The following is a 25,895-nucleotide window of genomic DNA, read 5'->3' as shown; positions in this document are numbered from 1 at the left end:
CAAAAGGCAAATCGAGAATGCATTCATTCTGATTTTAGTAAAGGAAGCGTGGGTGGTGCTCCCCATCACACCACACAGCATCTCTGTCATAGCTTTGTGGTCTCTTCTGACATTTGGCAGCATTTCCTACATCTAGCTGCATATTCCCACTGCAATATTGCCTTGGTTCAAGCCAGATACTTTGCATCAGACTTCTCTTATCCCTTCCTTGGTCAAAGATTTCCTCACAAAGATTTCTTGACAAACAATGCTTCTCTGCTACTTTTTTTATTTTTCTTTCAAAGCAATGGGGTTAAATGACTTGTCCTAGCTAGGTAATTATTAACTGTCTGAATCTGGATTTGAACTCAGGTCCTCCTGATTCCAGGGCTGGTACACTATCCACTGTGCCACCTAGCTGCCCTTGTTCTGCTACTTTTTTTTTAATCCCATCTGTTCCCTCAGAATATGATATAAATTCTTAAACTCAAGGGAGATTTAGATTCAAATTCTGTTTCTGATATTTTCTAATTGTAAGACTATGGGCAAAGTCACTATATGTCTTTGAGTCCTAATTTTCTGATCTGTAAAATGGTGTTACCTTCCCTTCCTTGCAGGGCTTTGAGGAGAATGAAATGAGATAATGTATGTGAGGTATTTGAAGAAATGTTTGTGCTATTATTATTATTATTATTATTACTCTTGCAATTGCATGGATCCTCAAAGGATCTGTAAGAAACTGTATGGTAACTCTATCAATAGTTTATGATTTGGTAAATAAATCCTGGAAAGGTGTGGGAGATACATCATCTAAGGCCACAGAATTAAGTGTGGCAGTCAGAATTTGAACCCAGGTCCTCCTGACTCTAGGTTCAGTGTTATGTCACATTGTTTCAATAATGATTATGATTATTTCACTTCAGTTGTCAGTCATACTTCATCAAATGTCAGTGATATGGGAAGTCAGATCTACTTTGCCTTAATTCCCTTTGACCTGGGACACAAGGACCATATCTCAGTAACACTGAGGGCCTTGCTGGAGAAACTAAGCAAGACTCATGGAGCTCTCTGGAGGAGCATAATCTGTTGCTTTCTAAGTGACTACTGAATGCTAGGAATGAACAACAATGGATACGCCATGCCCAGGTGAACAACCTCTCAGCCCTGGTTCTTCTCTAGCTATTAGGCAGGAAGGAGGTATAGAATGTCCAATGGTCTAGACTTAAGTCTTATACAATGAAGATGGGACAGTTCCGGAAAGACCCGTTTTCACTGTCACACAGGTCAGGACAGGGCAGGGCAAGGGTGGGCACAGCGCCTCAACTCCCCCCACCTACTTGCTCCCCACAGTCAGGGGCCACTTACCACTGGACATGGCTGATCCAATCCAGGGGGCCCAGGCTCTCCCTTCTGCCCCTTTGCTCCTTTTCTGCCAGGAACCCCTCGATCCCCCTGTGGATAGAAGTAGTCTTGTTTAGGAATGTCTTCTCTGGGAGGTAGGGGTTCTTCTTGGTCCTGGCTCAGGGAGGTCACTGCTATTCTGTTGTTAAACACCCAAACCAGAGGGGGATTGGGACCTAATCTGACCTTCTCTCCTTGCTTGCTCCTCTCTCCCTTCTCTCCTCGGGGTCCTGGGAAGCCCTAAGAAAAAAAACAGGAAATCAAAAAATAGTTTGAACAAGAGGACCCTGCCCTTGTTAAGTTGAACACAAGCTAGGACGTAGCACTGGGACACGAGACTAGAACATCATGCACAAGTGTGCCAAAGATGGAGACACATGGATTTTAGTGGATTCAGGAAATGATCATCCTTTTTTCCAAACAGAAACATCATACATATCTTTGGGGAAAGGCTTGAGGCAGAGATGTGGGCAATGTGCTTTCTGTTAATTCGTGGCTCTCCCCAGACAACTCCTGGCCCCAGGATGAGGGGTGGAGGGTGGGGTGGGCCCCAAGATGAGGGGTAGAAGGTGGGTTGGAGCTGAGAGAGGTGTTGATTTTATAGATGGGGTAATTCTTGGAAGTTCATCTGAAATTCCAATTTTAGCTCAGGTCTTTCCTCTTGCTTCAGATCAGACCTCTGTCACAATCTTATCTCCCAGGGAGGTAGAAAAGGTCCTAAATGTCCCCATTCACTCTGTTGATGGTTAGTCAGTTATGGACTATATGTCTGGTTTTCCCTGGGGCTGGACCAGTCTTAGAAGTACAGTGGCTCCAATCTCTATGTACCCATTGACTGGTGCCAACAGGGTTGCTGGTGTGATTCAGTGTGGCTATCCATCATCTATCAGGAAGCAGATTACATAGATATATCAAGAAAATGCTGCTCTTCCCCTCCCTCCGCAAGAGGGAGTGTGTGACAGGGACATGTTCTGGGAAATTCCGGGGGATGTCACTGATACCCCAAACCTGGGTGAGAATGCAGAGAGAAACTTACATCCAATCCTGGCTCACCAGGTCTGCCCTGGAATAGAAGGGAAAGGAAGGAAACAAGTTACTTCAGGTGGCTTTGCTCAGGTTTTATAGGATCATACATCTACAAATAGAAAACACCTTAGAGGTCATCTCATCTAACCCTCTCATTTTACAGGGGAGCAAACTCCCTGAGGACCAGGGAGATATGACTTGCCCAAGGTCACATAGTTATTATGAAGGACAGCAATGATGTAGACACAAATGATGCAGACATACAGTATTTGCTAACTTTGCTAGCACTTTAGATGGCATCCATTTAAGAGACCTAGTCAGTGAATTATCATATCTTTTCAGGGGAATACTTTTATTTTCCTAAAAATAAATTTTTATTCCTATATTGTATCTTTATATCATTACATTTGCTAGTTCCCCCCACCTCCCATTCTTTAGATCAACAACAGACTCATTCCTTAGAACATCTAGTAGGAAGGAAGAAAAAAAGTTCAGGAAAACCCAGCTAACACAATAAAAAAATGACTTTACCTTTCTATGACTCAGTTTCCTCATCTGTTAAATGAGGGAGACTGAATCAGTTGATTTCTAAGGTCCCTTACTGCCTTGATAATCTATGATTCTATGTTCCTAAAGGAGATTAAGAATATCTGTTTTTGCCAAGTAATAGTTGTGTAGCTTTGAGCAAATTGCTTGGCTCCTCTAATTATGATACTTGCACTACTTTCTTCAAAGGCTACTGTGAAAAGCAAATGAATAACAGAATTTGAGAGTTGGAAGAGACATCAGTGCCCAGCTAATCTAACCTATACATGAAAGGACTATATATCTCACTAAAACACCCATCCAGTGGCTATCTGCCTTTTGTTGAAAGGTCCCCCAAGGAAAGGGCCTTTCCATTTTTGGGCAGGTCTGATTGTAGGAACTTTTCCCTAATAACCAGTTTAAATTGGTCTGTTTGCAACCTCTTCCCAATGCTCCTGGTTCTCTCTAGGGCCAAAGAGGACAAGATCAATCCTTCCTCCACATGGTATTACTACTCATAATAATTTCATTTGCATGACATTTTAAGGTTTGCAAAGCGCTTTTACAAAGATTATCTCATTTGAGCCTTGCAACTCTCCTGGAAGGTAGATGCTCTAATTGTCCCATTTTACAAATGGGAAATCTGAGGCAGCCAGAGGAAAGGTGTCATGCCCAGGGCCACATGAGTAGGAAGTGTTTGAGATCAAATTTGAATTCAGGTCTTCCTGAACATAGGTACTTGCCCTTCAGATATTCAAAGAGAATGTCCTGTTCCCCAAGTCTTCTCTTCTCTAAGTCAAACAACCCTTGTCCTTTAATCAGTCCTTATAGGGCAGGGTCTCAAGACCCTTCATCATCCTGGTTGCTTTCCTCTGGACACTCTCCAGCTTCTCACTGTCTTTTTTAAAACACATATTGTCCAGAGCTGTACACAATTCTCCAGAGGAAGTCTTATGAAGGCAAAATGCAGTGGAATTGTTGCTCAGTAGTGCCCAAATCTTTGTTATTTGGTTTGGGGTTTTTCTTGGCAAAGATACTGCAGTGGTTTGTAATTTCTTTGTCCAGCTCATTTTTTGGGGGGTGGTTTGCAAGGCATTGGGTTAAGTGACATGCCCAAGGTCACACAGCTAAGTAAGTTTTAAGTGTCTGAGACTGGATTTGAACTCAGGGCCTCCTGATTCCAGTGCCACTGCTCCATCCTCTCCAGCTCATTGGACAGATGAGCATAATGAGGCAAATAGGGTTTTGAGACTTGCCTAGTGTCACACAGCTAGTAAATGTCTGAGGTCAGGTTTGAACTCACAAAGATGAATCTTCCTGACCCCAGGCAGAACACTCTAACCACTGCCCTGCCCCACAGGGGGATTACCATCTTCCCATTCCTAGAAGAGCCTAGCATTGGACCCCATGCTCAGCAGGTTCCAGAAAAGGTCTGTTGAATGAATGAATGAATGAAAGTACATACGGTTGGTGGACACAAGAATTTTTACCTTCTCTCCTTTTGTTCCAGGTAATCCAATCAGGCCAGGTGGACCAGCTGGTCCCTAGAAAGAAAAGGACAGGATTAGGAGACCTTTGGAAACATGGGATTGGAACACACAAGTAAAAAGTAAATGTCTGAATTTGCTTAGACAGTCAACTCACGAGCAGCCCATTGGAGCCTTTTTCTCCGGTGGCACCTTTCTCCCCTTTGGCACCATCCAAGCCCTGGAAATAGAGAAGACACTGTGTACTTGGTGCTAGAGGCATCCACAAGGCAACACTGTCCTTTAAAAATCATTAAGGTACAACAAATTTAGGAACAAACCATCCTTAGTATTTGAAGACACAATTTATGTGTTATTATTTTTTAACCATATATTAAAATATATTAAATTTTAAAATTTCAAATATACATCTAAATTTTAAAAATTTATATTAAAAAAGCTTGTGAGAAACTTCTTTTACCAATTGAGATCTGTTCTTATAACCTTAGAGAATTGCTGGGTCATTGACATATTAAATGATTTGTCCAGGGTCAACATAGGCAGTGGGACTTGACTTCAATTCTTCCTAACTCTGAGACCAGCTCACCATGTCATCCTGCTTATCATCTGCTATCACCATTAAACTTAAAAGTTTTTATTTGAATTGGAAATTGTTTTTTCCCCCATGTCATTTTGCCCTAAGCAATGGGTTAGTTCAGGCTATTAATCCTGTTCTAAGGGAAAGCTTTGGGCTGATGTTATTAATTATTTCATTCATTCACAAAGTTCTCTCTCTCTTCAAATTTACTTACTCACCTTGGGACCCTGGATTCCCTGAAGACCCTTTGAGGGAGAAAAAGGAAAAGTCATTGTATTCAATAGAGAAGGCAGAATTTCAAGGCAAAAAGAAATTAATAAATGTTAAGCCTTTCCTTTCCTTTTCCTTGCCTGTCATATTGATACCTGCCTTAGGACCTTTCTCTCTCATTTGGTGTTTTCTTTTCTGGATCATCATCTTAGGAAATCTTCAGCCAGGGTTCATCTTACTCAAACTTGGAATCCTCTTCCTCTCTTACCACATTCCCCTGCCCCCCCCATTTCAGTTACCCTTTATGTGTAATTTTCTATTAGAATGTAAGCTCCTTGAGGAGAACAGCCATCTCCATTTCCTATATTTGTATCTAGAGCATCATGATTGAAATGCTTAACAAATATTCTCTCTTCCTATCCCCCCAACTTAGATCTCGGCAGGAGGTTCTTTGAGGGTGATAGAGCCAGGACTTCTCACACTCAGATTCTGTATCCATCATGTCTACAGTGGTAGATTAAGAACTCTGGGAAATGTTTAATAACCAGTTGGGGGAAAAAAGTGTGTATAGGACACCATTTTAAGTTTAATCTGCATTATTAGCATTTTCTCCTGTCTAGACAATCAATGCCACAAATCAAGCCCTGATTTGTAGCTTTTACTAAATATGCTCACCCTATTCATTTGACAATCAGGTCTTCCTTGATCTGGCTCTGATACATCCCCGATTCTTGGGTCCTTAGGTTCAATTATTCCAGCATAATCTTCATCCCTCCTCACCCCACCCCTCACCTCCATCTCAGCCAGGAAGATCAGTGAGAAGAGCCAAGAAAGTGACCAGGTCCACTTCTTGGGGACTAGGAGACAAGGCAGCCCCACCTGCTCTTCTCTGTGAGTGGGGTGTGTGGGGGTCCCTTCATCCTCTGCTTCCCCCATTCTGTGGGCCCTCAGTAGTCTGACAGCCCTCTCCTGGTGCCACAGGGAAGGGGTTCAGGCTTCAGCTCAGGAGCAGAGAAGGGAACCATTGCTCTGGTTTTCAGTCTTTCCTGAGCCTTGACCACCACTTTGGCCCCTCACCTTCCTCACCCCATTCCCTCACCTGTAAAAAGGAAATCCTCTGACCCAAAGGAAAAGAACTTCCTTTTCAACCTAACTACTTCAGAATAACCTTGGGAGCCCTAGGTAAGTACATAATGCATGTACTGATTAATCTATCAGGGTCTTTCCATTCATCTTCCCCTTCCCCTCCTTAGCTTCCATTTCTGAGCTCAGTCAACTTGCCCAATTCTTTCCTCTTTTTCTTCCCCTCTCCCTCCATGGAACCTGATGAGTTTTGTCCTAATCACAGAATTAAGAGTTGGGATAAAGTTAGCCGGTCAAAGGATCACAGAGGCAAAGTTGGAAGGGACCTGAGAGGTATTTTACAGATGGGGAACCTGAGGCACAGTGGGACCTAGTGTCTTGCCCAAGGGCAGACTGGCAGGCATTGTCAGAGCTAGGATTAGAACCTAGTTAGTTCCTCTGATACCAGCTTCAGTGTTCACCCCACCAATCCCTCACTTTGCAGAAGGGAAGGCTGAGGCCCCAAATGGTTAAGTGTCTTATAGAGGCACCTAGACAGTAAATGTCATATCTTTTGCCTCCAAACCCAGATCTTTTTATCCTGTGCCAAGTTGCCTCCCCTTGGACCTTTTCCTTCCTCCCTTCTAGGAAAGTGAGGATTCCCCATTTTTAGTTCTTTCAGAAGGGTGTGTGTGTGTGTGTGTGTGTGTGTGTAAGTGTGGATGCACATGCAGAACAGATGTTTCCACCATACCCCCTTTCCCATCAAAGTCCCAAGCTCACTTCCTTTCCATGCTTCCCCCATTAGGAATTAGATCTGGAAATGACTTTGAAGATCATCTGTTCCAACTTTTCATCTTACAGATGAGGAAACTGAGGCCCAGAGGGAAAAGCACCTTGCTCCAGTCATACATGTAGTAAATACCTGAACTGGTAATCAAACCTAGGTTATCCAGCACCCTTTCCCTCATGCTGTTCTCAAGTTACCCCAGGTCAGAAGCAAATAGCCCTTACCATAGGACCTGGGGGACCAGGTAAGCCAGGTGGTCCTGGTTCTGCTAGAATCTGGGCCTGAGAAATGGAGATCAAAGGCAAATTAGTCAGAATTCAAAGGCAAGATGGAGAGAGAGAGAGAGAGAGAGAGAGAGAGAGAGAGAGAGAGAGAGAGAGAGAGAGAGAGAGAGAGTGTGTTTGTTCCTGAGGTTGGCCAGATAGCTTTGAAATCTCTAACCATTCCCTAATTCATCTCTAACCATGCCCTCATTCCTACCCTACTTCCTCTATGCCTCTGTTACAGGTCTCTGATGAATGAACAATTATTGACTCAGGTATTCTTGGTGGCTCTCTGGTTCTTTTCTACATTCCTAGGTAAGACTAGGCCCCTTCCGGAAAATGGTATTTAGGGGCCCTTTGTCATCAGAGATCTGTGTTCCCAGACTCAGTGCTCTGGGGATAGGTTTCCAACCTGGCAAATACATGAGGGGAATGACACACCCTAAACAGAAGTCTTGCCAGCCTACAGTGTATGACCCAGCTTCATTCAGTGGCAAGAATTATAATGTCCCCCTCCAACCTGGGGCATAAACTCTAGGGCTAGTTAGTAGGCAGCTGTGTATGAGCCCAGACCAGAGAGAATTGTAGGGCAGGACAGTGGGGGGGAATGTCTGGCTCTCAAACTTCTTACCAGGCTCTCCTGAAGACTTGCAGACCCGGATTCTCCTTTCTCACCTTTGGGACCATCAACACCCTGTATGGATGACATTTAGCTCCTTTTCATTCGAGTAGTAAGAATAACAACAATAAAAAATTCCAACTCATATTTGCAGAGCACTTTAAATATCTCAATGAAACCTCATGATAAGCCTGGAAATGAGGCAGGGCAGAGACTATTATTCCTATTTTACAGATGAGGAGACTGAGGTTCTGATGGAATAGGTGATTGCCCAATGTCACATATCTGGGAAGTGGCAGTTCTGCAATTCCAGTTGAAATATTCCAACTGCTAATTCACTGTTCTTTTCATGGAGCCAGCTTATAATTATGTAGAAATATGGTAGAAAAATATAGGAGTCAATTGAATCAGAAGTTTAGATCTGGAAAGGACCTTAGAGGTCATTGAGTCCAACTCCTTTTACAAATGAGGAAACTGAATCCCAGAGAAATTAAGTGACTTGCCCAGGGTCACATAGGTAGCAGCCTGAAGAGTCAGAATTTGAACTCATATCCTAGGACTCCATATTCAGCCCCCTTTCCATAGCATCTTGGAGCTGGGCTTCTAAATGAACAAAAGTAATTTATTCAGAGCTTAGCCCAGCTCAAATGAGAGTTCAAGCATTCAGTATCCAGTGCCTAGTGACCAACCATGTTTTGTCCACATACCGGGGGGCCAGATAAGCCCATTTCTCCAATTTCTCCTTTTGGTCCCATTAATCCTGGCTGTCCCTGGTCTCCTTTAGAGCCCTTTGGCCCCTGAAATACACAAAAGTGAAGATCCAGAATTGGAATACAAACCCCTGAAAAAGGCATTGGCTTTCTCTACAATGTCCTGTTATACCCCAGAGCAGTATCCCTGGAGAGCCCTAAAATCTCAGCCCTAACAGCCCTAGAAGCTAAGTTCTGCCAGGCTAGACTCTCTCTTTCCATCAAAGTTCATAGAAAATGTATGCCTCATAATTTATAGGCAACTCTCCTGAGAATTCTATTTCTGTGACATTTGACAAGTGGATTTGGATTAAAAAATCACAGCAGGAAATGGCTTTGATTATAGCTAGGTCCGAGCTCTCAAACTATCCTTCCTCCCCAATGGCCCAGCAAAGACCATTTCTTCAAAGTTACATCATCCAGAACAAAGAGACAAGACCTTTTCTCCATCAACTCCAGGAGGACCAGGCAATCCAAGCTCTCCCTAAAGTTAGAAAAAAACAGAGATGAGAAGAATAAGCGATCCTCACATGAGCCCAGCATATTTCCAAAATACTTTTTCTTCCATTTCCTCATTTGAGCCTTGGTGGGGGATGGGGTAAGGGAAGGGAAAGGGAAAAGGCAGGGACTCTTGTCTGATTGATTAGGGAGGGGCATGTGTCTTCCTCATGACCTCACAGTAATTCAATGTGCAACCAGAGCCTGACAGCCTTCACAGGGTCCTTTTATTGCTCCATGGCCAGTTCCATTAAAAATGTCTTATAGATTCCTTTTTCAGCATTTATGATACTTTCCAATGACTCCCTTCCCTCTATCTCCTGCACTGGGATCCTCCCTTAGATCAAAAAAATATAGTTAAATAAAACTAAAATGTTAGTCATAGACCTCTACTTCTCTGTTGAGAGGGTATGGAGAATATATAATTCACCTCTGACCTTTACAATGCCATTTCCTAAAGACAGGTGTGCATAAGTCTCCTAAAGAGGAATCAGTGCATGGGATGGGGGGGTCCCTCCTTTTTAGGACCCTCCCTGGCTATCTATGGGTTCATTTGGAAACCACATCATCCCAGAAGATCATGTGATAAGTAACCCTTCTCTGGCTCCTGAAGAGGTGACTGAGAGGAATTGAGGGGGCTCAGGAGAGAAAAGCACTTAGAGATCATTCAGAGCAGAGGTGTCAAACTCACTATCTACAAAATTCCTGAATCTGAATCAAATTAAAATATAATTGGGAAATATTTAACAAAATAAATAAAAATATAATACAATATAGTGAATGTAGTTTTTAAAATTTTTCTAAGTTTTCTAAGCTCTAATAGTTTTCCAAGTCAATGTGCAGCCTGCAAGGATCAGTTTCTATTTGAGATTTAAATTATTGACCTTGAATAACTGCTGCTCAGAGTCAAATTCTCCTAGGATCAGGATTGTAGACTTAAAAGTTAGTCTCATCCATTCATTTTAAAACAAAAGGAAAGTAGCCTAGTAGATTCCCTTTCAGACCCCATCCCCTTGCCGCAAGTAATCTCCTTGAGGATAGAATGCCTAGTGGCTAGGACATAGTCTACACATAATCAAACAATGACTTTTATTAATCAGAAAACAGAAACCAATCTATAGAAGACACCTATGTCAGAAGGCTGATGTAATTTTCTTTTATCTTTTCCCCTTTATTTTCTTCCCAAACAGAAGTTGGGGGATAAGGAAGCATCAAGAAGGAGAATTTTGGGAAATGTTTATTAAAATCAGAGTGAGACAACTTCCTTGAAGAAGGCTTTGCAATTACTATAGTATTAGGGTGATGAACAGTTTACAGGTGCACAGGATCTTGACAATAGCCCACAGCCAACTTATAAATCCAATGATAGGAGTTTACTACTTCCAGAGGGAACCTCTAATTATTAGAAAATTCTTCATCATATTGAACTGTTATCTGTCTCCAAAGAACTCTCATTCTTTGGTTCAAGTTCTAAGCTCTGGGACCAATGAAAACATATCTAATTCCCTTCCCAAATGTCAGTCTTTCTAATATCTAAAGCTTCCCCCACCCTGTTAAATTTTCTCTTGCCCAGGCTAATAATTTGCAGGTTTTTTAATGGATCCTTATATAGTATGATTTCCAAGATCTTCCTGGAAACTTCATTCTGGTTACTTTTTCTTTAGGTCTTATCAATATCTTTCCTAAACTGTGATGCCTCAAATAGGGTAAAATACTTCAATTGTGATCTGATTAGAGCAAAGGACGGTGAGACTGCTACCTTCCTTGTTCTGGATACTAGACTTTTTTTAATACAGTCCAAGACTCCATTAGTTATCCCAGGCCACAAAACAACTGGTTCATATTGAAATTGGAGACCACTAAGACCCCAAGGTCTTTTTCAAACGAACTACATCTTATATGAAAATTTTATGGCATTTCACTGACCTCAAGAAGTTAATATGACTTTATAATATGTCAAATTTATAACTAGGAAGTAGTTGGGGCATATTTCCACCCCCCCCATTAATTTTTCTTTTTCTGAAGTCTAAAGAATTCATCAGATTCTTAAATCCAGGGGCTGGCTCTTTTTTCCAAAAGCCTAACTGTGTAGCCCTGGATTAGTAAATACAGAACTGAGATAATCAAGGACATAACTAAACCAACCTTTGTTCCAGGGTTTCCTGGAGGACCAGGTGGGCCTTGAGGACCTGGAGGACCCTGTATGGGAAAAAGTTAAAGTAGTGTTAATGTTAACACAAAATATCTCAGATGCCACCCACAATGTAATCACATAAACACATACACACACACACACACACACACACACACACGTACATGCACACACACTCCAAGTACCTCTGCTACCACTTCTACTGAGATTTTCTTTGAGAGTATGATGGAAGAAGGGGTAATCCCACAGTCCCCATTTTACAGGAGGGCCAATTGAGGCAAAGGGCAGTAAGTCATTATTTAGCATGTCACTAGCATGGGAGAACCATGATTAGAACTCTAAACTGCTGTATCATACCATAGAAAAGGCAAATTACTTCACTACTGAACTGAAAAGAAAACATCTAGGATACAGTTGCTCACAGTTGCTCATATTTATAGATTTTTAAAAATAAAAATAGTTGTCATTTATATAGTATCTACTATGTGATAAGGACTGTGCTAAGCACTTTATAAATCATATTTCATTTGATCCTTTCAACAACCCTGTGAAGTTGATGCTATTGCTATTTTACAGCTGAAGAAACTGAGGTGGACAGTACTTAAGTGATTTGTCTAGGATAACACACCTAGTTAAGAGTCCGAGGTCAAATCTGAACTTAGGTTTTTCTGATTCAAGACCCAGTGCCAGGTCAATGTCCCCTGTTGAGGGCCAGCTCCTGAGAGTGAAATACATATATTTTTGGTGACCTTGACCAGCAGATATGCTTGTATTCTTGCACATTAAATGGATTTGTTGGCTCACCAGTGAACCTTGACCTAAACATCTGTGGAGCTAGAGGTGTGTGTGTGGGAAACTTTCTGATAAGGAAGTCTACAGACTACACAGGATAAAAAGTGTAGATTCAATTCAGGGAGTGATGCAGCAGGGTTTCATCTAACCTGTCATGACTGAGATGAGTTTTGTTATAAAAGTCTGAGTATCAAAGAATAAAGTAATAGAGTTTGTATCACAACCTTATGTGTATGTCTCTATTCAACCTGACTCTTGAGTCAATGTCCAGACACACATCAGAGCTATCGCAGGTGAAAGTCTCCTAGGCAAGGCCAATCTCAACCATTTATCTGCAGTGTTCAAGAAATGGACTCAGGATGAGTTAATCTTTCTCTATTCTGTTAAATCTCTATTCTACTTCTTTTAAAAATGTATTTTTCCCCTTAGAGAGAAGTAAGTATGATATAGTAGCAGAGCACAATGGACCTAGACTTAGAAAGTACCATCATTTCTATTCATCATTGCTTTTGGTCTATAAAGGAGAGAAGAATTGGGGTTTCCATTTTACTGGTGGTCCAACTGAGACACTGGGCTGCCATCTGAGTGACTAGTATGGAAGAGCTAGAATTAGAACTTGTGACCTGAATTCCCTGGATCAAATCCTGCCTCTGAAACTTACTTGCTGGATGACCATGGACAAATTCAATTTTTCTGAGTTGAGTTTCCCCATCTATAAAATGGGTATTGTAGTACCTACCTTATAAAGTTTTTGTAAAGTTCACACGAGACAATATATGTGAAACTTCAGATAAATGTTAATTGTTATTATCTATAAATTCATGGAATGCCACAGCTAGCCCAGAGACCACCTAATTCAACATTATCTCCTTTAGCAGAAAAAGAAATTGAGGTACAGAGAACGAAAGAGAAGTGACCAGGGTCACAGAGGGAAGTGAATGGTCAGGCCCACACCACACACCCCTTGAGTTCTGGTAAATCATGCACCATCACTCTCTTCATCATGCCACCCAGGCACACAGCTCCCCCAACCCCCTCCCCCTCCCCCTCCAGCACACAGCACATGGGAAAACAGGTGCAATTACCATCAGCCTGTATTTTCCAGCAGCCTATGTAAAATAATTGAAGATTAAACCACAGATATGACTAAATGTTTGCTTTCATTCTGGCTCATGGCATCTTTGAGTCTCTAGTTATTCCTAGTCTTTAGAGCCACCATCCCTTTTGCTGTTTCTGAACCTGCAGCCTGCCCTATGTGGGCACTGCAATTTGGGTTATTTAGACAAAAAAAGTCTCTCCATGTCTTATGTTATAGAGCCAGAGCTAGAAAGACTTTCCAAAGCTATCTAGTCCATCCTCTTCATTTTACAGAGAGATTTGCCTGAAGTCACATACAATAAATATCAGGGGCAGGATCTGAACCCAGTTCCTCTGACTTAATAATTAGTTTCCTTTCTGATGAACTCTATTGCTTCTCCCACCAATGCTGTTGGGATTCTGGCTTCAGTAAAGTTGGGGGTCAGCAGCCTCCAGGATGGATCACTCTTCCTCCATACTGATCCTGACTTCCTCCCAAAGGATCTGCTCTAGGAGCAGAAGCAGAGTCCAGGGGATAGCTAATTGACATAATAGAGGGACAGGCCATTGGAAGAATCAAGGGCCTATATCTCTTATAAGATCAGAGGGCCATCGATTTAGAGCTGGAAGGTGCCTTAGTAGTCATTAAGTTATAAGAGCAAAGCATAGAAGATCCAAAAGGGACCCCAAAGTCCATTTAATTTCAACCTGTTATTTTACAGAGAAGAAGCCATGGACATAAGTAGCAGAATCAGGATTTGAACTCACTTCCACTGATGTACAATTGAAATCAATCTTTCTATTGTACTACACTATCTAACAGAGACCTAGCCATGAGATTCTGATGAAAACCAAATCAAACCCCAAACAAACCCAATTTACCTTCAGAGCATCCAGGATTCTGCCATCATAGTCAATCACCACTGTGTCTCCTTGCTCACCTTTCAGGCCAGGTGGACCCTGAGAAAAGGGAAAAAGTAAACATTTTAGTGGCCCTTGAACCATGACCACAACCTGAGACTCCTTCCCAGACCTTACTTGGTATGATTGCATTTTTCTAATGCATGTACATAATGACTACCTTCCATGGCCAATGCTGAGTAACTTTTTTTTCAAATCTGAGAAAGAAAGCTACCCATTTGTTTCTTAAGGCAAATACAATGGTAGGTTATTTAATCCCCAAACTGGTTTTGTGTAGAATAGCATCCCTCCAAGCATGATTTAGGGATCCTTGAGATCCTTTTGGGGAGGTCCATGATGTTTAAAGCTATTTTCATATTTCTAATTTCTATTAAAATAAATATTAATAGCTATAATCTGCATATAGAAGAGCTCTTTGGGGGGATCCTCAACAATTTTTAAGAGTATAAAGGAATCTTGAGTCTAAAATGTTTGGCTTAGGTCAATATCCTCTCCCCTACCTCCCAGCTGCATCAGAGAATCTCTTTCCTCATTAGTCATTCTTAGGATCTCAACCTGGGCCTGAGAGCCAAGGGACAACCTCTTGCTAAGGATTAATCCTGAATCAACTTGTTGGCTTCTATCACACTGTAACCCTATCTCAACCCTCCCTTCCTAGCACCCAAACTCAGAGAGACCATGTTGCCCTTGCTGAAGACTGGAGTTCTCTGTTCCCCAAAGGATTGCTCAGTAGGGCTAGATGTATGGTGGTTCAACTCTCACAAGTTTCTTCAGGTACTTGGAGTTATGCCTTCAGGCTAGGTATACCAAACTCAAGAGGTCTAACTATGCTGTCTCATGACTGGAAGCAGAAGTAGAAAGGTTACCATAATGCATACCCTGGGCCCAAGGAAGCCATCAGATCCTCTCTCACCAGGCTCCCCCTGGAGAAATATAAATTCTGATGATTAGTTCTTCTTGGCTCCAAGCCATGTTTCCTTCATCATTCACATCTCCTCTCCAAAGGAGTCCTGGAGAGCTTTTACCTTATGTTATTCCAATCAGCATTTATGTCATTTCCCAGATACCAACTCCAAACTAAGTTGCCTTCTATGCCTTTTCCTCCCCAACCATATTTCCTGGTAATGTGCTGCCTCAATTAGATAGTAAGCTCCTTGGGGTAAAAGAATGTCTTGCTTACTTATATTTGTAATTCCATTGCTTAGATCAGAGTCTAGCATATAAGAATCATTCAATAAATATTCCTTCTCTCTTCTATTCCTTCCCTTCCTTCCTTCCCTTCCTTCCTATCATTTATCTCTAATTATCTCATCTGATCTCTCTTCCCTTCCCCTTCACCTCTCTTTCCCTTCCTTCGCTTCCTTTTTCCTCTTCTTTTCCTTCCTCATTCCTTTGTCTTTTCTCTCTCTTCCTCTCTCTCTCTCTCTCTGTCTCTCAGGTTCCCCTTCTCCCATCCCTCTCCAAATTCCCAGATAACGTTCTTCTTATAAGAAGAGCAGAGGTTATATTGAGCCATCTATTGATTCAGAAACAGACATTGGTCCAACTGGGAAGGTCATATGCATGAAGATTGTGAATCATAAATTACCTTGACTCCTGGTGATCCATCAGTGCCATTCTCTCCTTGAGGCCCCGGACTTCCTTCTTCTCCCTGGAAAGCAGAGGATATAGAGTAACTTTGGTTTTCATGCTAATCAGTATCCCAGAATTTGGTGAAGTACAAAAAAGTTTAAATGACTTGCCATATTTAGTATGTGGCAGAAAGATTGACTCAATACTTCTATCCCTCTAATAGCAGACTATACTAAACCAGTTCTCCAGTGGTCATCATTGTCAGGGTTCAACATGACATTAACATTTATTTATTGAATAGCTGGAATGGATGATCCAACAATAAGCCAATCACCATATTAGTTCACAGCCACTACCAAGGCAGGAGAGAAAGTGTTTCCCATCCTCTGAACTTCTCCAGGGATATAATAACAAGTAACCTATCTAGATCAGAAAATGCAGCAAAAGTTTCTATTGAAAACAAAGGTATGTGTGGGGGCGGAGCCAAGATGGCGACAAGAAGGGATCAAGTCTTAGGAGCTCTCTGATAAAATTCATCAGCTAAGGACTCTAACTAAACTTTTGAGAGACAGAACCCACAAAGGGACCCAGTGAGGCAGTTCTCCTACTCAAGGTAACCGGGAAAAGAGCAGAAAGGCTCTGCTCCCCAGGAGTGGAGAGGCGCCCCACCAGAGGGGTGGCCCACCAGAGCCAAAGAACCTCAGCCTCCAGGAGGCAGCCCCAGGGCTCTGGGGGTCTCAGCTCACAGCAGCGGGGGAGTTTCCTGAGCTGCACCCCGAGGAGCACCGGGCACAAAGTGGGGGAACAGCAGGGGACCTCTGCCAGAGTGAGCACATGGAGCCCAGCCCTCAGGGCACACAGCAAGCAGCATCCTCTTTTCCCCAGCCCAGATCCAGGAAACAGAAGCAGGCGGAGCCGGTAAGCAGGAGCCCCCAGGGCATGAGCCCATGGAGCTGAGGGAGGGGAGTGAAGAGAGAGAGACTGCAGAGCTCTGTCCTCTGCCTCTGGAACAGGACTCTGGGGCTCTGACCACATTCAGATCCTGACCACAGTCTAGGCCCCCCCATAGAACAGCAGCCCCCCCCACATCAGCCCCTTGGCAGAGGGGGGCGCTTATGGTCATTCACAGACCAGGAGGGAGGACAGAGCAGCACACACTGAGACCCTTGTGGGAGTGTCCCAAAAGCTCAAGAAACACCCCAAACCAGGCCCAGGCTGGGAAAATGAGCAAGCAGAGAAACAAAAAGAAGACTATTGAGAAATATTTTGCAAATGAGCCCAAGAAGGACCAAAATACTCAGTCTGAAGATGAGGAAGCACAAGCTCCTGCATCTAAAGACTCCAAGAAAAACAGAAATTGGGCTCAGGCTATGATAGAGCTCAAAAAAGACTTTGAAAATCAAATGAGGGAGTTGGAAGAAAAACTGGGAAAAGAAAGGAGAGAGATGCAGGAAAAAACATGAAAATGAGGTCAGCAGCTTAGTCAAGGAAATCCAAAAAAAATGCTGAAGAAAATAGCATGCTAAAAACCAGCTTAGGTCAAATGGATAGAACAGTTCAAAAAGTTATTGAGGAGAAGAATGCTTTAAAAAGCAAAATTGGCCAGATGGAAAAAGAGATAAGAAAACTCTCTGAGGAGAACAAATCCTTCAGACAAAGAATAGAATTCAGGGAGATTGATGAATTTACCAGAAATCAGGAATCAATGCTTCAAAACCAAAAAAATGAAAAATTAGAAGAAAGTGTGAAATATCTCATTGAAAAAACAACTGATATGGAAAACAGACTTAGGAAAGATAATTTAAAAATTATTGGAATACTTGAAAGTCATGATCAGGAAAAGAGCCTTGACATCATTTTCAAAGAATTACTACAGGAAAATTGCCCTGATATTCTAGAAGCAGAGGGCAAAATAGAAATGGAGAGAATCCAACGATCCCCCAGAGAAAGAGATCCCCAAAAAACAACCCCTAGGAATATTATAGCCAAGTTCCAGAACTCCCAAGTCAAAGAGAAAATATTACAAGCAGCCAGAAGGACACAGTTCAAATATCGTGGAGCTGCAGTCAGGATCACACAGGACTTAGCAGCAGCTACATTGGAAGCTCATAGGGCTTGGAATACAATATACCGGAAGGCAAGAGAGTTTAGAATGCAGCCAAGAATGAACTACCCAGCAAGGCTGAATGTCCTCTTCCAGGGAAAAAGATGGACTTTCAATGAACCAGGGGAATTTCAAAGGTTCCTTTTGGAATGGCCAGAGCTGAACAGAAGATTTGATCTTCAGATACAGGACTCAGGTGAAGCATGGAGATTGGAGGAAAGGGGGGAAATATGAGGGACTTAATGAGGATGAACTGCATATATTCCTGCATAGAAAAATGACACTGATAATACTCATATGAACCTTCTCAGTTAATAGAGCAGGTAGAGAGAGCTTTTATAGTTGAAGCACAGGAGAAAGCTGAATTCGAAGATAAAATATGGCGTAAAAATGGAGTAAATAGAAAAAAAGGGAAATGGAAGGGAAGAAAGAAAAAGGAGAGGGGGGAATAGTCCAAGATATTTCACATAAGATTTTTTTCATTACAATGAGCTATTGCAATGATATGGAAGGGGGGAGGCAAGGGGGAATGAGGGAACCTTTGCTCTCATCAGAGATGGCTAGGAGAGGAAATAGAAAATATACTCAATGGGGTATAGACATCTGGAGTAAGAAGGAGGGGGGAGCAGGGGGAAGGGGTGGGGATGTGAATAAAGGAGGAGAGGATGGACCATGGGGGGAGAGTGGCCAGATATAACACATTTTCTTTCTTACTTCTTGCAAGGGGCTGGGAATGGAAGGCCTGCCCAGGACCACAGGGCCAGGTGGATTCTGGGCCTAAGGGGTGGTATGGGGGCTCAGGGCTTCTTGGCCCCAGGACCAGGGATCTGTCTGCTGTGCCACTCAGCGACCCTACAGCAGAGTCATAGTGAAAGGAGAGAGAAAATAGAGTACATGGTAGTGGAGAAATAAGAAAGTAGGGGGTTGCGATCAGCAATGGCAACAGTGGAAAAATATGGAAGTAACTTTTGTGATGGACTTATCATAAAGAATGAGATCCACCCATGACAGAGTTGTTGGTGTTGGAACAAAGACTCAAGCACATTTTTTGTTATGATTATTTGGGGGAGGGTGCAGGCCAAGTGGGGCTGGGAGGCCTGCCTGGGGCCACATAGCGGGATGATCTTTGGGTGTCTGGGGCCGTATTTAGACCCAGGTGCTCCTGGCTCAAGGGCCAATGCTCTGTCTGCCACCCAGCCACCCCTACTGTTATTACTATTTTATTTTATTTTGGGTCTTTTTTTTTTTTTTTTTTTAGTTTTTGCAGGGCAGTGGGGATCGGGTGGCTTGCATGTCACAAGGCTGGGTGATTGTTGGGTTTACGAGGCTGGATGTGGACTCAGGTGCTCGTGGCTCCAGGGCTGTTGCTTCATCCATTGCGCCACCTGGCCATACCTACAATTATTACTATTACTATTTTTTTATTTTAATTTTTTTCCTCTCCCCTTTACTTTTTTCGCCCTAACAAGTCTATCTATATTCATGGGGGTGGAGGGGTATTTTGTTTACTTGTAAACAAGAATATTTTATTAATGTAAAAAATCATTTGTACAAAATGAGAATAAAAAAATAAATTAAAAAAAAGAAAAGAAAGGTGTCATCTAGCCTAACCCCCTCATTTTATTGATGAGGAAATTGAGACGCAGAATGTAGAAAGGACTTGTCCAGGGTCACACAGCTAGTGAGGACGAGTGAGGAGTTAAGGTCAAATCCTTTGACTCCTCTGCCTGCTGCCTTATTGCCCATCAGAGAGGGATGTGTAAGAGAAGAGGGGCTCATGAGCCATTGTTTGTCTCTGTGGATCAGTTACAGTCAAATGATATTCAATAATTATATGTAAAATATATGGTAGAGGTGATTCTTGCTCAGGTACAGGTTAGACTTGGAGCTTTTTAAGTTACATATGACTCTATGAATCTTGTCCTTTCAGCAAGGACATTCTTTACTTCTTTCCATTTGTTTAATCTATCCATCCATTCATTCATACACACACACACACACACACACACACACACACACACACACACACACACATATATTCATCAGATATTTATAGTTTTTCACATAGTTTCGGGCAGAATACTCATACAGTGGAGATATAGCATTCAAAGAAATTAAGGCTCTCCTACTTGATGAGCTTATAACCTAGTAAACTCTGAACTATGATAATAACAGGCTTTTTTTTGGCCTGATTTCCTCTCTTTTCCTTCCTTCCTTCCTTCCTTCCTTCCTTCCTTCCTTCCTTCCTTCCTTCCTTCCTTCCTTCCTTCCTTCCTTCCTTTCTTCCTTCCTTTCTTCCTTCCTTTCTTCCTTTCCTTCCTTTGGGTAGATGAGAAAAGGATTGTGTACATGGCTAATGGTGCTGAGTTATACCTTGACTTTTTATGAGGAGAGTGATATAGAGCAGAAATCTGCTCAGTTTTGAAGAATGATACCACCTCCATTATTAAATACACTGAGTCCTTGGGGGAAAGGATGGTGAAAAAGGGAATCTATTAGGAGTTTCACTGGGAGAGATTTTTCTCAGATTACTAGAGCTTGGGAAAAAAGATGTACAGAAGGAGGGAGATTTTTCAGGGAGGAGAGGAGATGTACCTTTGGCCCAATGGATCCTGGGAGTCCTGGTTGTCCTGGCAATCCATCATCTCCCTGAGGAAACATAAGATTCACATGAGTCTACAGTCTGAGCTTAAGGCAGGTGCCCTACCCCCACCACTCACCCTTGTCATGTAGACAAGGCTATGTACCAAGAGATTCTCTTAGGGTCTTCCTCTGAATCCAGGGTTTGCTAACTCCAAGTCGAGGGCAAGGTCATTCTGGAGAATGGGGTTATTTTGTGGCATTTCTTCTAAGAATAATCCTTAAACTTTGAATGATTAATTATTTCATTTTCATGTTCAATTGTTCAGTTGTGTCTTATTCTTCATCATGGGGTTTTCTTGTAAGAGATATTGGATTGATTTGCCATTTCATACTCCAATGTGCCCCATTTTATAGAGGAGTAACTTAGACAAATAGGAGTTAAATGATGTGCTCATGGCCACAGTAAGCGACTGAGACCAGATATAAATTCAGATCTCCCAAACTCCAAGCCTAGTACTTTATTCACTTAATCACCTACCTACCTCAGTGATTTTTATAATATGCTACTAATACCTCACTTGAACTTTACAAGTATCTGAAGTAGGCAATACCTACTTCATTATTATTCCATTATTATTGTGGGTATTATTAATATTAGCTATATTTTTATTATTCCTATTTTATAGATCAGAAAATTGAACCCCAAAGAGATGTGGAAGTCACAAGGTTAAGGCATCTAGTAACTAAGACTAGAACCAAGATTAGAATATGGTCCCCAGCCTCTGAGTCAGTCCCTTTGTCCATTTCCCTACTCTGCTTGTCCTGTCAATCTTGACTCTGAGGGTTTCAAGATTTTAGTTCTCCTCACATGTAAGAAAGACCAGTCTGAAGAAGAACAGGAAGTCTTTCATTCTCTCTTTGTTTCTCTTCCTACCCTACCCCAGTCTCCAAGGACAGAGGCTTTGCTCTTGAAGTTTAGTTGGAAGGAAGGGGCTTGGAAGAGCTCCTTTGACGTGATTTGATTTTCATGAGAGGGTCTCAATGCATTTTCATTCCCCTCTTCACCCTTCCTGTTGTCACAGTGACCAGATGCCTTCTTCTTCCCCAACCCAGATGTTCCTCAGCTCCCTAGGAAGGCAGTGGATCTAACATTCATGCTCTGAGATGAGCCCTTTGCTTACCTTTCTTCCTGGAATGCCAGGTTCACCCTTAGACAAAGACAACAACAAAAAATAATATGGAGCAGTTAGAGAACAAAACAATCAGAATATTTTTTTCAATTAAAATATCTCAAACTCTGATCCAGCCTCCATCTCTTTAGCCTTATTCTTCCCCCCTTCAAGTCCCAAGTGCTTTCAATCCAACTGGACTATCTGCTTTCCCTTAAACATGACAAGATCTTTTCTGCCTTCACTTCTTTATTCCCCTCACCCATGATGATAATTCCCAAAGTCTAGTTTACAGACTTTTAAAGCCATAAAAATGACTTTTCCTTGTGGGACAAAAGGACTCAATTTAATTAAGGAGTTCATTTATTCATTCATCAAATTCACACTGATTATGTACAAGACCCTATGCTGATCAATGAGGTGAAATCAAAGAAGAAGAAATGAGCCTTTCCCTCCAGGTGCTTTCAATTTAGTATGGGTGATAAAATATGGTCACGAGAATCCAAAATAAAAATATAATTAATATGTAAGAAATATATGAACAAAGCAACTTTAGCTATTCAGAGAAAGGAGGGAAAATGTATTTGCAGATAAAACTTCACTCCCATCTTGTTTGCTAGGTTTAAATCTGATCAAAAGGGTTTTAAACTGGAAAGGAAGAGGAAGGGTAAAAATTGCCTTCATATATTTAAATTCTATAAAGCAGAAATTCTTAAACTAATTTTTTTTTGTTATCATGAATTCCTTTCAGCAGTCTGGTGAAGCTTATAGACCCCTTCCCATTGTAATGTTTCTAATGCATCAAATAAAGAATCCTAGGATTACAAAGCAAATCAATTATATCAAAATATTAAAGAGATTCATAATTCCTAAGATAAGAATCCTTGCCACAGAGAGCAGAAGGTTCTACACAGGCATAAATTGAGTTGCCCAGTTGAGATGCCCAGAAATTCACAGAAGATAAAATCTAAGAAATGAGTCCATGTGCTCAGTTGTTTGTAAACAAATACACAAAACATGGACCATGAGCTAGGCAAACCAGAGATTCTGTTGCAAGGAAGCAAATTTGACCTCAGAGATATCACTAAGACTTGGTGAAATAGGTTATCTTACTAGAATATGTAGCTCTGTACATTACAATTTATTCCAAAGGAACAGAAGAGATATATGTTCAAGTGAGGAAATCCAGGATCAGGGGGAGGGGGAGGAAACACAGTGGTGTACATATGGTAGCAGATGAACAAAGGGAGAAATAGATGTCACAGAGATCCACTGTAGATCATGCAAACCTGGGGAGTCAGAAATGGAGTCCAGGAATCACAGCACAAACCTGATCCAAGGTTGTGGTGGGAGACAATTTTCTGGACATCAGTTGGAACTCTCTTTTTGCCTAAAGGAGAGGGACTGATAAATTATTGACTTTCCTTAATGATTATTTCATGTTTGAAAATGTGGAGGAATCAAAAAAGGGAAAATTCTGTACCGATTCTGATTCTCCAAAACTGAAGAACTTTTTATTAAAGAAGAAATGATGTGAACCATATGAGGAAAGGGTCCCTCTCTGCATAAAGAATATGTGATAGAAGATGGATTGTCTGATATATACTGAGGAGAATAGATTTCAAAGGTTATCGGTAGGCTTTCAGTGCCTAAAATTCTAGGGGGAATTCACAGAGGAAGTCATTTCAGGAGGGGTAAATTTGGGCTTAAAAAAATCAATTTCACTAGAACAAGGTAATGGTGAGACAGCATTTTGTGGAAAAGATTTGCAAGTTTAGTGGATTGCAAATTTTATAGTGTTATGGTGTTCAAAGCCCTTTATATCCTGGCTCCTTCCTATCTTTCTAGTCTTTTTACATCTCATCAATCCAGTGATACTAGCCACCTTTCTACTCCTTGCACATGACTCCACTATTTTCACTGACTCCTCTATTCCTGGAAATCTCTCCCTCTTCATCTCCATCTCCTGGTTTCCATCAAGTTTTAGTTGAAGTCTTACTTTCTACAAGGAGCCTTTCCTAATGCCCCTTGATATTAGTTCCTTCCCTCTGATGGCTTGTCTACTGAATATAAAAGCATAGTTTTCTGCATTGTCTCTTTCATGAGAATGTGAGCTCCTTGAGGTCAGGGACTGTTCTTGTTCATTTGGTTTTGCCCTTTTTTTTTGCATCCCTAGTACTTTTCACAGGTTCTGGAACATATAAATACTTGACTTGAAGATCACCAATTCCTCCAAACTACTGGGATCTTAGGGATAGTGAGAGGCATGATATTCAGACAACCGGAGGTAATTGTCTTATATTTTGAATTTTTGGGTCATGAACTATATTATTGTGTTCTATTCTAAGAGCCCCATTTGAAGAAGAGCATCGACGAACTGGGGTCGCCTAGAAGAGTGTGATCAGATGAGTGAGGGATCTTGAGAGCTCATTTTGCTGTATTAGATCAGATAAAGCACCAGGGGGAGGTTTACCACAGAGGAGAGAAGAGTTATGGTAGTACAGAAGCATTGTTTTCATGTATCTGAAGGATTTTCAAGTGGAAAAAGGATTTGGTTTGTTCTACAAAGGGAGGAACTGGAAACTATGGGTGGAAATTGCCAGAGGCAGATTATGGTTTGGTCTAAGGATAAACTTACTAAGGATCCAAGCTTTCTAAAAGTGAAATGAACTGTCTTAGGATTTCCTGGGATCCCCTTTACCAGAGGGCTTAGATCACAGGCTTAGAACTAGACAGGATCTTAGATACCATACAATTCTACCCCCATATTTTACATGTGAGGAGAATGAGGCCCAGGGAGAGGGTAAGTGATTTGCCCAAAGTTGCCCAGGGGCAGAGAGAGAGAGAGAGAGAGAGAGAGAGAGAGAGAGAGAGAGAGAGAGAGAGAGAGAGAGAGAGAGAAATTGCATTTAAGGCTGGAGGCCTTTCTTTTGCACCTGATCTTTAAGTGAAAGTTGGCTTTCCTTTTGGAGGAGATACAGCAAATTTGAGTATTCATAGTCACAAGTAGAGGCCTTACTACCCTCTTTTTTCAAGTCTGAGATTTTTCTGGGAAATCCTATGTGTTTTTCAAAGCCTAGATCAAGTGTCACCTCCATCCATTGTCCCAGGGAAGTTCTCTCTTTCCTTTGGATGCTCATGTTGCTTGGGTTATAGTTCCCTTATGTATTTATCATACTCAAGTTTGCATCATTGCTATTTGTAGTCATATCACAGCAAACAATATATCAAACCCACAATCATTTATTAAGCTCCTACTATGTACTGGGTGTGAGGTACTGGAGATATTGTAAGTATTTGGAGCACAGGGTTGATGTCTTCTTCATTCTCCTTTTCAGAATCTAGCTTTGGAACTTGTATTATTATCATTAAGATTTATAATGCACTTTGTAAATATTAACTAATTTTATCCTCACAACAACCTTGGGAAGTGCGTGCCATTATAATCCCCATTTTACAGATGAAGAAACTGAGTTACAGAGCAGTTAAGTTACTTCCCCAGTATCATAAAACTAGTAAATATTTGAGGCCAAAATTGACTCACAGTCCCTCGCTCAATGTACTGCATCCTGTAGCTGCCTCTACTTAGTACATGTTCAGTAAATGTTGAATGTTGAATGAATAAATGAATGATGCCATTTTGTCTCATCAGGAAAAGTACTCATTTCCACAGTAGACCATATTTATCCAAATAAATGTAAATGAATGCAAATTTGAAGCAAATTGTCTTAGGAAGGAAATAGACATTTTCACCAGAGGTTAGTATTTCAAGGAACTAAAATATTCAACCAAGGAGATTAGAGCAGGAGGCCTTAAGCTTTTTTTCTGTCATGGAGTCTTTTGGCAATCTAGGAAAGCCAGGACCCCTTCTCAGAATTTTTTTTTGTATATATATAGGCATATGTAGTTATGTGTGTATATATACACATACATACACACATATATACCCAAACAGAAATACAATTCACAATTGATGAAGGTTAGTATAAATAATCACATATATGATAGAATGTATAATATAATATAATATAATTAATATTATATATATATATATTTTTTCACATGCAAGTCTACAGATCCTCTGGAATATATCCATGGATCCATTGTTGGTCAGGGGACTATAGCTTAAGAACCCCCCCTTTTTTTTAGGTTTTTGCAAGGCAAATGGAGTTAAGTGGCTTGCCCAAGGCCATACAGCTAGGTGAACCCCTTGTTTAGAAGAAAATCTACCTTATGTTTGTCACAGCAAGACTGACTAGTGGTGAGTTAGCTCTTACCTTGAGCCCTGGAGGTCCTTTTGGGCCCTGTTACAGAAGGAAAGTTTCCATGGTTTAGGTTA

General features: G+C 41.4%; 1 protein-coding gene across 2 annotated transcripts in view; it reads right to left on the bottom strand.

The window, feature by feature from the left end:
• COL23A1 (collagen type XXIII alpha 1 chain) overlaps positions 1 to 25,895 on the bottom strand; it is a 498,328-nt gene that overhangs the window by 7,856 nt on the left and 464,577 nt on the right. For both annotated transcript variants that reach the window (XM_074212225.1, XM_074212224.1), the window contains 17 exons: positions 25,834 to 25,860; positions 21,569 to 21,595; positions 20,400 to 20,453; positions 15,717 to 15,779; positions 15,007 to 15,051; positions 14,090 to 14,167; positions 11,332 to 11,385; positions 9,128 to 9,172; positions 8,647 to 8,736; positions 7,952 to 8,014; positions 7,282 to 7,338; positions 5,214 to 5,240; positions 4,576 to 4,638; positions 4,422 to 4,475; positions 2,417 to 2,443; positions 1,567 to 1,620; positions 1,345 to 1,431 (listed from right to left, as the gene is read on the bottom strand). In XM_074212225.1, the coding sequence (XP_074068326.1) occupies positions 1,345 to 1,431; positions 1,567 to 1,620; positions 2,417 to 2,443; positions 4,422 to 4,475; positions 4,576 to 4,638; positions 5,214 to 5,240; positions 7,282 to 7,338; positions 7,952 to 8,014; positions 8,647 to 8,736; positions 9,128 to 9,172; positions 11,332 to 11,385; positions 14,090 to 14,167; positions 15,007 to 15,051; positions 15,717 to 15,779; positions 20,400 to 20,453; positions 21,569 to 21,595; positions 25,834 to 25,860 (915 nt within the window). The remainder of the gene's footprint in view (positions 1 to 1,344; positions 1,432 to 1,566; positions 1,621 to 2,416; positions 2,444 to 4,421; positions 4,476 to 4,575; positions 4,639 to 5,213; positions 5,241 to 7,281; positions 7,339 to 7,951; positions 8,015 to 8,646; positions 8,737 to 9,127; positions 9,173 to 11,331; positions 11,386 to 14,089; positions 14,168 to 15,006; positions 15,052 to 15,716; positions 15,780 to 20,399; positions 20,454 to 21,568; positions 21,596 to 25,833; positions 25,861 to 25,895) is intronic.

The sequence above is a fragment of the Macrotis lagotis genome, chromosome 1, assembly GCF_037893015.1.
Source record: "Macrotis lagotis isolate mMagLag1 chromosome 1, bilby.v1.9.chrom.fasta, whole genome shotgun sequence".
NCBI lineage: Eukaryota > Metazoa > Chordata > Mammalia > Peramelemorphia > Peramelidae > Macrotis > Macrotis lagotis.
This window is presented reverse-complemented; position numbering and strand designations above follow the sequence as displayed.